The following is a 12,551-nucleotide window of genomic DNA, read 5'->3' as shown; positions in this document are numbered from 1 at the left end:
TGACATTGTTATTATAATAAATTAATATAAACATGAACCACTGTATTAACTATAAGCATGTGATTTATTTATTTGAATAAAAGCATTATAAAAAACAAAGTTCTCATGTAAATTGTAAGCGCGCAAAAATCTTGTCATGCAATATATTGTAAAAAAATTATTTAAATACATGTACCCGTTATTATTACACAAAACTAAACAATCCGGACAAGCATTTAATGGCAGTTGATATGAAGTTACAAATATAAGATACAGTTAAAAAGCTAGATTTGTACCCATTGCATTTCTATACACCAAGAATATTAACATAAAAGTTCACTAGTTCCTCATGGATTACTATATAATGTGTACTAAGTTATTATTGTTTAAAGAAAATGCACATACCAATTGTAAACAATAAAAGGATTAATTCCAAGATTTCTTCATTGACATTTTATCTACTTTTACCAAGGAAGTCCACACAAACAAAATACGACTTCTTGCGAAAAATCTAAGTTTATACTGGGGAAAATCCGATATCTTTTTTGGAGTCCATTTGGAACACCTTGCACAATTTTTTAATGTTATCATCCAGGTACTTTCATGTCACTTGCAATGCATAATCCCGATAAACTTTTTAGCTGTGTATGTAATCAGATGGGGAGTTCCAAAGGAGAAATTTTGGGGTTTTTTTATAGTTGTATTGAATGAACATTGTTGAAACCTCTGAGGTATTTCTAAAATTAATTCTGAATAATTTAAGAAAATGGACTGCATGTTTAATATCTTGAGACAGAGTTAAGGGATCACATAGATTTACTATAGCATTGTGGCACACTAGATAACAGGATGAAGTATTTCTAAAATATATTAAAATTTTGATAAAATGCTTGTTATTTACATGTACAAAGATACAAGATAAATTAAAAGTGCATTTTATAGCAGGAATTATATAAAAGCTTTAACTTGTTAATTCATACTCTGGACAATTACTGTACCAGTTTATTAAACTAACTTATGACTATGGTATACAGAATTCAGCAAACGATGACATCACAAAGTTTGGAATGGCATCAGGGTAGTCCTTCAAATCCTTCATGGTGTTAGCTCCTGTCAACACAAGAACAGAATCAATATCAACATTGTTCGCAAATCTAATGTCTGCTTTCAAGCTGTCCCCGACAAACAGGGTTCTTTTGGGGTTTGTCTTTGGGAATTTTTCCATGATGCAGTCAAACATCAGGGTGTGAGGCTTGCCTACAACTGTGGGCTTTCGTTTTGAGGCTGCAACCACTGACTGAATTAGACTCCCTGTGGTTGGCTGCATCCTGTTCGGGGCAATTTTCACAGCAATTTCTACATCATTGGTTGCAACAAAATGACAGTTAGGATCCATCAGGTAGCTTGCTGCTTTGTAGATTTTGTTGTAATGGAAGTCCTTGTCAAAGCCCATCAACACTGCCTGGACGTTTTCTCTGAATTCCATATTTAGGAGGTTTTCAACAAGCAAACTGGAGACATCTGGATCTGGTCCAAAACCGAAATGCTGCAGTCCAAATTTATTCAACTCGTCTTCCATTCCATGTGTCCCTAAAACGTAAACCTGCCCCGTCACATTCAGCATCTCTTTCAGGTAAAGAGCTGCTGCATATGCCACCCCAAAAACATGATCTTCCTCTGCCTCAAACCCTTGAGACTTAAATTTATTCAAGTAATGAGAATTGGAATGAAAACTATTGTTGGTCACAAACAAAATTTCTTTTCCTTGCTTTCTCAAGAATTCTATTGCTTTTGGAGTTCCTGGAATAGAGCTGTAGTGATCTGTTCCCCAAAGGGTGCCATCCATATCCAACAGATACGTGTCGTAAGAATCGATTATCTCCTTCACTTTGGACGAATCTGTCACTGCTTGGGTTTCTTTTTCTCGTGACAAATGGGCGCTTCCGTAATTTCTCCATGGGATATTTCTGGAAAAGTTTCTACTTTTAATTCCAGACAATGAGCATTTATTGATGTTTCTGTATAATGCCCTTAACGTGTATGAAAACATTTTCACTTCAGGAATTGTAACTTTTAGCACACGAATTGTGATTCAACCAGAAAACCTCTACTTTATCAGTCTGGTTCTCTCATAACATTGACACAAGTTCCTCCATGTGATTTTCTATTTATAGTTTGCACGACCTTCACCTTATCATGTTAGTCCTAATCAATAGCGCGTTTATTATAACAGAAAATGTGTACGTGAAACGTACGCTTCAGATAGATCAAGAGTAGGCGGTTCACGCGAATTTCAAACACCAGTCAAAATCGAAGGGATATTTCCAAAAACAGTAAAATGGTGTAAAATTTTCAAAAATGGATAAATTAAGGTAATTAAATTTTAAATCAATTTATAAAGCATTACAGATAATCTTTGTGTTAAGGCATGTTATCCAATCATCCCATCATGCCCATGGCGAGAATTTCTGCTATGAGCATGCTACATGTTATGGTTGAGGTGATACCTTTGTACCCTGGGCACACGCTATGACACTGTACAGATTTTAGACAGAGCCATCAGTTCCTAGAAGGAGACAGCAATTTTTTTTTTAAACCAAAAGAAATTGAAATGAACTTAACACCAGAGTAGCTACAAGTCTGTAAATACATGTATAGCTGCTGGTCTGAAAAAAAAATGCGGATGGACGACATGGGAGATAAAGTTCTGTGTTAAAATGTTACAGGTTATTGCGCACCAAAAAATTGCGCTAGTATTAAATTGGACTGATTAACCTTATTTTCACACAAATCCTGTGGAAAATATTAGTACAGTATCTACATGTGCCAGACCCAACCTAGCACCAGAGGACCCCAACTACACCCAACCAGTTTTATGAAAAGAAATTGGACCCTAGTAATCATCATTTAAAAATGATAGATGTATAGAATATCACACTTTTGTTTTGATCTCGGCCCCGGTATCAGCCCGAGTGGTTGGTATCGGCCCAAGCCCAAAGGTCGCGGGCCGATACCATCCGAGGGCTGATACCAGGGACGAGATCAAAACAAAAGTGTGATGTTTTTTATATCATATATCTAAAATCAAAGACTTTAATTCAAATTTAAATTCCAAATTAGGAATATAATTTATCATGAACATGATGAAGAAGCTACAAATGTATAGATTTTTTTCGGATTTACAAAACTTGTTCGTTTTTATTTCTTTTTATATGTGTTAAAACTGTAAGAGTTGTCGGACTTTGTTGACAAACCATCGTCATTTGAAATACAGTAGAAGGAAGTCTGTCGTCTGAAATGAAGCACTATCTTCTAGAATTCAAAATTATCGTGAGATAAACTTCCCTCCTACGCAGCTTCGTTATGAGTCAAATTCTTTCACTGGGATTTCGTAAGTTTCCCGTCAGATTTCATTCATAAAGATCCATAGTGTTATAGCAACTAGAAAGTTGTTTGAGAACGTTCATAAGCGCGTCCATTACTTTAACCCCTTAATTTTTACAGTCTAATCTCTGGTTTTTTAAGATTAAGTCTCTGTTCATCCTTCTCTATATCCCCCATAATTTAAACGTTGATTGATATTAAATAAAGCGTGCTATTGTTCTAAATACACAACCGTTGTGAAGGTTACCTCCCCTTACTTAGATACACGTCACTCTTTGGCGCTATTTTTAAATTATTATTTTTCAATTTTTGGTAATAAATAAAAATATTCAGACGTGTAAGGTGATAATTTGTATTATGTATTCGTTATTCTATCATTATTTCACAAACTAGTCTTAATTTAAAGCAGAGATATATGGAAATTATCAATTTCAAATTTGAGGGCAATACACCCCCTTGACGACGGGCTGAGACAGAGAAATATCAGCCCAGAGGGCGATACAGCCCTAGCTTCCGATTGCTGTCTCACCTAGTCCAAAACACGTGTATCAGGGCTGATACACTACTAGGTATATGATATAATTGAGTCTCGCCCTGACTGATATAAGGCCGAGAGCACTATTTATGTTTCACTGTATTCAGCAGGTCAGGTACCATTACTAGATTTTAAATAGCTATGTAGCTTGATTTACCTACATAGTTTTATTTACCTAGTACCTGAAGTAGGTTTATTTAGCTACCTTTATGCAGTTTTACATTTTATGTAAATCAGACAAAAAGTCGAAGGAACTGTCAACCTATATTTGTACTATGTAGTATAATTATAAAAGGAACTCAGAGCAAAATAGTTAAAACATTTCTTGTGTTTGAGTAACTGTATGACACTTTGTGGGTCTACAATAACATGCAGACTATATGCACTCTGTATGAATGACACCTGTGTTCAATGGGCACATAAAGTAAGGCAGCATTATCCTTGTGAATTAAAAGAATAAGTAATCTTTTATGTTTTATTGATATTACAATAGTTTCCTTTAATATTCTTTTTTACAAATATAATACTTCAGTGTGAAGTTCTTTCATAAAATTAGAAGTCCATGCAACCTGAATGCCTTGATCGGAAAGCATATTAATTACCGGTAAAAGAAAATTAACTGATTTTTTTGATAAATATAAAATATTTGATTTAATACTTTTCAGGTCAAAGAAAAGAGGGTTTTTTGCCATTTCAACTGTCTTGAGCTCTTCAAGTGACAAGAAACGCAACAAAGGAAATAGACAGGAAAATGACATTTATAAGGAAAACAAAGCTGAATTCAAATATTTCAAAGAAAATCAATGTGCTTCAATAAATGCCAATGGAGATTATCAGGATTTTGATGGAGTTACTGATGATGAATTGGAACAAGGAGACACTTCAGACCACAGTTCATCTGAGGTCGAGACTGCAGGTAATGCAGAAATTTCTTGTGGGCCTGTATAAAAAGTTTCATGATATCTATGAATAATTCAAACAAATTCAATGCATCTTTTTCGTTGATACAGGTTTAATAAAATAGTATAAGTAGGAGTACGCAACTAGAATCTGTTATCATGTTTGAATAGTTGGCTTTTAACCGGGTTTTCCAACGGAAAAATCCGGTTATTAAAATGGTGAAAATGGCAGGCGGGCGGCTGCCAAAAGGGTACTCTCATTGTACGGATAACTCCTCCTTCAGTTTTCAAGATAGGAAGTTGTCCTTTTGCAGATCAATTGTACATATATCAGAGGTGTGCATATTGCTAGGATTTTGATTTCTGATTATTTATGAAAAAAATACCAGCTTTTGAACTTAGTCATTTTTTGGCAAATTATTGCATATAGGGTACCCTTTCACCTTATCCATTTCACTGGATACGGGTTGACATGGATTATTGATACAGATCACATAAAAGAAAACCCGGTTTGCTGTCACATTGACAGCTTTTCACTTGTTATTCAGATGTTTTGCTGTAATGTTAAACTATAATGTTCAAATAGTGATTCTGGTTTGAAGATGAGGTAATATTTCATGTATAGTGGGTTACTTATTACCGGTAATAACTATTTCATCTCTGCATACATATAATTTATTAATGTGTTTAGTTTCAGGATCATCTTGTGATGATGTCCACAAAGCCAGTCGTAAGCTCCAGACCTTTGCCAAGAAGTCTATCAGGAGAGATAAGAAAAAAGAGAAGGAAAAGCAAGAGAGAAAAGAAAAAAGTAAGTTTGCCATACACTGACAGTGACTACATAAAATGTATAATCATAAAACTTTAAAGCAATACTATTTTATTTTCAATCATATTTGTTGGGATATTTTAATTTGGGCTAGTTCAAAGAAGTACATGTACTAGTATAAAATCAATTGACTGGGTCCTCTATGACCCGGGGGGGGGGGGGGGGGCAGTTCCTTACAATTATTATCCAGAATATTTGATTATATGTTGGTATTCAAAACCATCCCCAATCCCTGCACCCTCACCTTAACCCCCATGAACACTGTGTCGTGCATGCAAGCAGTAATCTTGAAATAAGTACAGATACTTCATATCATCTTAAAAATACTAAGTACACATTGTACGGTACTAATAACATAAAGATAGAGAATTTTGAATGGTGGTTTTAAACACTGAGCTCCCATTATTTCCATTGTAACATACCTATGTTTGTATGTTCCAGATAAATTATCCATGGATGATTTCCTGAGTAAACAAGTGGAGTTTATAACCTGGCTTGAAGAAGAGGTACTGTAAATACATGTACATGTTACTGAGCAATACTTTTATGTAATAATATTTTACAATAAGTGTCATTTTGTGTAATTTCTTTGAACCTCTTGATAGTAGTTGTGAAATTTTTTTTCACAGAAGCATAAAAATCCCAAAGCAATGTCATCACCTAAAAGAAAGGCTTACTTCAAATCTTTCCTAAAATTGTGGAACAAAAGGAAATTACCACAGGTAAAGTATCCACTATAACCTTGAAACTCTATACATGTACCGGAAATTTTTTCCTGATATTTTAATGTACAAGTATTTTTTGATGCTAAATGATGCTAAAAAGTTCTCCATCTTGAAATTAAAAATATGCACCAACTTTCGATTATAATCTGTAAACTTTGGGACAAATCCACATTCATTTTATTCACATTATATTTACACTGTTGTAAATAGAAATACTACAGAGGCAGTGCTGAGATACAGAGTCCATGCCCCACCCATCCAACTCGAACGTTCAGTTTTGCGGATGATGAGGAAGAGGTGGTCAGTTTCACGCGCCCCAAGCCTAAGCGCCTGTCCATTGAGCCGTGGGGGCCACCCGATTCACCCTTCTCAACATTTGGAAAGACACCACCAAAACATCTCCTGACATCAAACCTTCCCCTATTGGAGTCTTTCTCCTCAGTGGTAGGCTAACTGTAGAAGCAGAAATATTCGATGAGGATTTAATTTTGTTATTTTCGTTAGCAGGATTAAACTATTAATCAACAAAATAAAGTCCATGGCAAATTTTTAATCCAAGTATTCATACATACAGAATTGATAGGTTTTAGAGATTACGATATTACAAAATTAAATTAAATTAAATTATTGGTTTAAAAACAACAACATTTTAACCCAACAAATATATGTGCCTTTTCTTATAATTTATGATATGCATGTATATATAAAACTTCTGTTTAAGATAAACATTGATAAAATGAGACACCTTGAGATATTGATGTAAATATACATTATATTCAAATTGTAATCCCCATTTATGAATTTTTAAATTATTCAATATTTGACCACAAAATCTATTATTGAAAGTTTGATCATAAACATGATAAAATCTCATTTGAAAAATTTAAAAGGTGTAAATTTTGAAATCTCCTGTCCAGCAGGTTGTGAAGGCATGACTTGTAGATCAGCATCTGACATTTTATTTACTTGCACTATGCTGTTAGACCTCAAGAATACAAAAGAAAATGTAGATATGTTTTATATGCTAAATATAAGTGTCCTATAACCTCCTTAAATGTTCTTGGTTTTGGTTTTTAGCTCAAGTGAGCTTTTCTGATCAAATTTTGTCCGTTGTCTATCGTTGTTGTCATTGGTGTTGGCGGCGTTGTCTTTGTTGTAAACTTTTCACATTTTCATCTTCTTCTCCATAACCACGGGGCAGATTTCAACTAAACTTGGCACAAAGCATCACTGGGTGAAGGGGATTCAAATTTGTTCAAATGAAGGGCCACGCCTTTTTAAAGGGGAGATAATTTAGAATTATTGAAAATTTGTTGGTATTTTTCAAAAATCTTCTTCTCAAAAACTATTAGACCAGAAAAACTGTAACTTGTATGGAAACATCCTAAGGGAGTGTAGATTAAAGTTTGTTCAAATCATGGTCCCCGGGGGTAGGGTGGGGCCACAATGGGGGGAAAGGGGGATCAAGTTTTACATGGAATACATAGAGAAAATCTTTAAAAATCTTCTTCTCAAAAACTATTTGACCAGAAAAGCTTAAACTTGTGTGGAAGCATCCTCAGACAGTGTAGATTCAAATTTGTTCAAATCATGGTCCCTGTGGGTTGGGTGGGCCACAATGGGGAATGAATTTTTACATAGGAATATATAAAGAAAATCTTTAAAAATCTTCTTCTTAAAAACTATCAGGCCAGGAAAGCTCAAATTGAAATGGAAGTATCCTTAGATAGTGTAGATTCAAGTCTTTTTAAATCATGGTCCCTGGGGGTAGGTTGCGGCCACAACAGGGGATGAATTTTTGCATAGGAATATATAGAGGAAATCTTTAAAAATATTCTGGGAATGTTTTCAGTCCACTTTTCAGTTCACTTTTGTGAAAGCATGGGTTGTGCAGATTAAAGTTTGATCAAACCATGATTCCCTAGAGAAAAGTTGGGCCATAAAACTTGGGGGGGGGGGTATATAGGAATAGAGTAATTAAATCTTCTTACAGGCTCTTCTTCTTCGTTCAGCAATAAAAGGGGCTTGATATTTACCATAAAAATATGTGGATAAAAATCGGCAGATTTTTAAAAATTTTTAAGCAAGATCTACTGTACTTAGTTGTCAAGATATTTTGATTTGGATACTGTAATGGTTATTTGATCAGAGTTGAGGCAATTGCTGCTCAGGTGACAATGTGGCCCCAGGGCCTCTTGTTTATAATATTTTATTATTTAAGAAACATTCAAATTCTTCAGATGGTCTTCCATCATAATATCAGTTTTTTTGTTCTGTAGAGTGTAATTTCTAGTTTCATATTTGAATTCTCTATGTTAATTGATTAAGGTTCAATTTTGTTGCAGACTGACAGTTCACTCAGTGAGGAGACCCATAATACATCAGGGAGCCACAGACACGACTCTCTACCAGTAATACTAAAATTTACTAAATATTGTTATTTCATTCATTTTCTCTGAACGCCAATTTAATATTATATAGAATTTTATTATCAAGACAATCCACAAGAAATGAGATTTGTGGTAACTTTCTATAGACTAGACCATGAATTTGTGTTAATATGTCAAATGAAGAATGCATCTTTGTCTACCGTCATTTTATCATTTGTTTAAGTATTACTTTATCATCAAAGAGAGAAGTAAAAAAAATTTATTACATGTAATTGTACGCCGTTTAAGACGTCTGCAGAAGCTTTGTAAACTACCGGTAATGTATGTGTGATATTTATTTGTTCTTGTTACATGTATTTTTAAATGGATTTTTACATCATACTTTATTTCCTTAGAAACTTGGAGAATACCAAATGCCTAAAAATGCTTTACCAATGGTAGAATCTGGGGTGTCAACTCAATCAACATATGATAGGTAGTTATTTAAATTAACATCTGTCAGCTGTACATGTATTTGTAATGCTTTTTAGACAAAGGTTAAAATATTTAAACAGCATATAAGAATATACAATAGTGTCTATGTCTCAGACATGGTTCCTTATTTTTTGAAACAGTTTATTGCTTAAAAATCAACAGAAAGTTCTTCCAGTTTTATTAAAATTTATTGCTTTGTTTCAGAAATGTTGATAACAATGCCACAAGCCTACCAGGTACCCCAGCCTCCTCATTCCCTGATAATTCCCCTGTGTATGCTGTACCATGGAAGCCTAAACCGACCCCCAGGAAAAAACCTCCAGTGGTTGCAGAGACGGTCACATCCCCACCTCCTCCACCCGTCCCCCCAAAATCATTTCTGACTGACATTGATGATGATAATAATGTTACAAAACAACCAACACATCATGGTCAATATGCTTCAGAAATTTTCACCCTAGCTCAGGAAGGTGAAAGAAGTACTAACTATAAACAGAGAGGTTCCAATTCCGTTGATAGAGTAAGTGTCACCGAGTCCTGCACTTCTATGGAGGTGGATGATTGTGGACAGGAAATGGGAGAACCACGAAATGAAGGATGGCACAGTCCCATAGCAGGAAAACCTTTCAGTCCGCCGGTAAAGATCAGGAAAACCTTCTTCCCTCAGGAGCAAATCTATGCAGAAATTGACTCTCTTGAAATGAAGCCTTCTGAAAGCATCGCATCAGATTCCCTTGACAAGAGCCATGCACATGGCAGAATATCTACAAAGAAAAATGAAGATGATGTGTTTATCAAGCAAGGTTCTGAATCACAGACTACCCATACAGTTGTTCAGAGTGGTTCATCTTCCATGGTTACTTCTCCAGAATCCCAAGTTAAACATGTGGTTTTAGAAAACTTGCAAAAAACAAAAGAAAATAGGTTCTCCTTCAGCAAATACCTGATAACTCCCGAAAAACGCGCTGTGGCCACCTCAAAACCTTCCTCTTTTCCTGAAAATGGAAAAGAGAATGTGTCGTCCAGGAAACGTCTGGGACATCAGCATGAAATGTCTTTATCAGGTGATGGTAGCAGTCAAAAGGAGAAACCAAAGGTACTGCCGAGAAATATTCCAAAGCTGCGAAACGAATTCAGGGTTACTATGACTGTTAGCAATGGTCTCCATAATGTAAGGAACTTTGTAGTGGGAGAGAACAACCCACCCAAAACAAAGAACCCAAATGTTAAACAGAATGGATTTGAAAAAGCAAAGTCTCAGTGGAAAAAAGAACACCATTCTGGTAATGCAGAGTCAAAATTAGAAATGAGTGAGAAATTCTCAATGTCCTTGGATGAATTAGGAAGCCCAAAGGCGCAATCAAAGGAGAAAGTTTTGGAGACAGATATTGATTCTGTTCCTTTACCAATCATGGGCTCCAAGACACCACCTCGGAAAAGAAAACCTTTATCTAACCTCCAGAGGTCAAAGTCTATGGAAACAATCATATGGTGATGCTTTCATGTACGTGTACATAAATCTGTATGTACATATACAATGTACATTTAGCTGAAACAGTCAGTCTTTTAAAAGTGTTCAGCAATTTGAAAAAAGAAGTGGATTGGTTTTGAATAGTTGCACATTCACTATTCTAGAACAGATTTTAATCATGTTTACAATTGTATCTGATTTTGTAAATCAGACATGGAATTATTATCAAGAATATTGATATCCGCCATAATTTATTAATGTATTCTATGCACTGTAGAGTTCCATCTTTACATGGAGAATAGTTAATTGCAGTTGATAGTTTTTGATTGTGTAATATATGTAGATGAAATTTTTAGCCCAAGAGCTTTGTGTATTTTCAGCTTTGACAATGATTATAACTATTTATTTACTGGTAGTACATTATTATTGAATGGTATGTGTATTTTCAGCTTTGACAATGATTATAACTATTTATTTACTGGTAGTACATTATTATTGAATGGTATGTCTAATTTATTAGAGACAAACTACAAATATGTACAGTAGTTTGGATAGGGGGGGGTGTTGGACATTTGATGAAATGCTGTGTTTGCACGTATACATGACTTTTCATATTTCGTTTGAAAAAATTGATTGAAACTCAGTGTCTACTGAAACTCAAAGACTTGATATTAAAATCCATGTTATGTGCATTTTTGTTGTGTACACATCAAGTTAACAAAAGAAATAAACAAGAGATGTAATGTGTAAGTTGTATAAAATGGATAAACAATATTTGGTTTAGAGTTAATGAAAGAAACTTTCTTTTTTCTGTAAATAAACCTTGTTTCTGCATTCTGATATGTTTATCTAAAATAAATTGACTCCATACATTATCCTGACAATTGCAAACACACTTGTGTAAATTATAAAGATGTATGTGACAAATTGTTGGAACCTGTTGTTAAACTGATATGTACTCTATCTTTTCTAGTGTTTGTTAAACTGTATACACATGGTATTTGTATATATACATGTACATTGTTGACAGTACATTGTATTAGTAATACCTTAATAAGTATTTACTGGTACATGTATTTTAATAGTCAGCATATAGCAGCATTTACCAGTTTGTCAGGACTACCTCATTGAATGTAATATCTGCAAAGTTCTCTGTCAGCTAAACATTAATTGTTACGCAAACTGAAAAAAAGCTGTTTCTACACTCATTGCTTTTTTGTCTTACAATGTCATAATAGCTGACACAACCATGTTTTGGGTGAAAAATATAAATAATCTCTACATGTAATTTATTATGTGTGAACTCCCAGCAGAGTCTGGTAATACATGTAGTTGAGGAATTGCTGTCAATTTAAATTTGGTGCATGCAGAGAATTTTATTGTGGTGCTGAATTTTTTGTTCTGATGACATGTAAAATAGATGAGCAGCTTGTACGTAGTAAAATGGCCTAGAGAACCTTGTTAATCTAAATACGTGTACTACTAGTTATTGGTATACTGTTGTCCTTTGTAATAAGTTTTGATCTGAATATTATTTTTCCCCAATAACTTTTTTTTAAAGTATCCATTGTATAGCCAACAGATTGAGATAAAATTCATGGACTGTAGAGATTAGATGAAGTTGTATTTACTGCATGTGAACAATTCTAATTAGAATAATGTTGCTCTGAAAAAAATATTGAATGTAAGTTATTGTAAACAGATTGAAATCAAAAGATTTAATTGACAATAGAGTCTACCCATGTATTGAATAAGATTAAGATTGAATAGAGACCAAGACACGGATTACATATAGTATACTAGTATAGTACCATAACCTAAAGAGATTACACATTAATACATGTTCTGTATATACACAGATTCAG

General features: G+C 34.2%; 2 protein-coding genes across 2 annotated transcripts; one reads left to right on the top strand and one right to left on the bottom strand.

The window, feature by feature from the left end:
* Positions 1 to 45: 45 nt before the first annotated feature.
* LOC128183156 (uncharacterized) lies at positions 46 to 2,157 on the bottom strand. Its single transcript, XM_052852046.1, has one exon. It carries the CDS (start codon positions 2,027 to 2,029, stop codon positions 1,001 to 1,003), a length of 1,029 nt encoding a protein of 342 aa, XP_052708006.1. The 5' UTR covers positions 2,030 to 2,157; the 3' UTR covers positions 46 to 1,000.
* Positions 2,158 to 2,233: 76 nt separating this feature from the next.
* On the top strand, positions 2,234 to 12,293 carry LOC128183153 (uncharacterized). The gene is made up of 9 exons (XM_052852042.1): positions 2,234 to 2,351; positions 4,564 to 4,814; positions 5,489 to 5,608; positions 6,068 to 6,132; positions 6,256 to 6,348; positions 6,562 to 6,795; positions 8,697 to 8,762; positions 9,137 to 9,216; positions 9,420 to 12,293. Exons 1-9 carry the CDS (start codon positions 2,338 to 2,340, stop codon positions 10,708 to 10,710), a joined length of 2,214 nt encoding a protein of 737 aa, XP_052708002.1. The 5' UTR covers positions 2,234 to 2,337; the 3' UTR covers positions 10,711 to 12,293.
* The last annotated feature ends 258 nt before the right edge of the window (positions 12,294 to 12,551 follow it).

This window comes from Crassostrea angulata, chromosome 5 (genome assembly GCF_025612915.1).
Source record: "Crassostrea angulata isolate pt1a10 chromosome 5, ASM2561291v2, whole genome shotgun sequence".
NCBI lineage: Eukaryota > Metazoa > Mollusca > Bivalvia > Ostreida > Ostreidae > Magallana > Magallana angulata.
Note: the sequence above shows the minus strand (reverse complement) of the source record. Positions and strands in the feature narration are given on the sequence as shown.

What these genes read in the sequence shown, in the direction of transcription:
- LOC128183156 (XM_052852046.1), bottom strand. Translation starts at nt 2,029, where the DNA reads ATGTTTTCATACACGTTAAGGGCATTATACAGAAACATCAATAAATGC.
- LOC128183153 (XM_052852042.1), top strand. An exon ending in GCAAGAGAGAAAAGAAAAAA is followed by an intron (nt 5,609 to 6,067) that starts GTAAGTTTGCCA and finishes TGTATGTTCCAG; the next exon opens with ATAAATTATCCATGGATGAT. An exon ending in ACTCAATCAACATATGATAG is followed by an intron (nt 9,217 to 9,419) that starts GTAGTTATTTAA and finishes GCTTTGTTTCAG; the next exon opens with AAATGTTGATAACAATGCCA.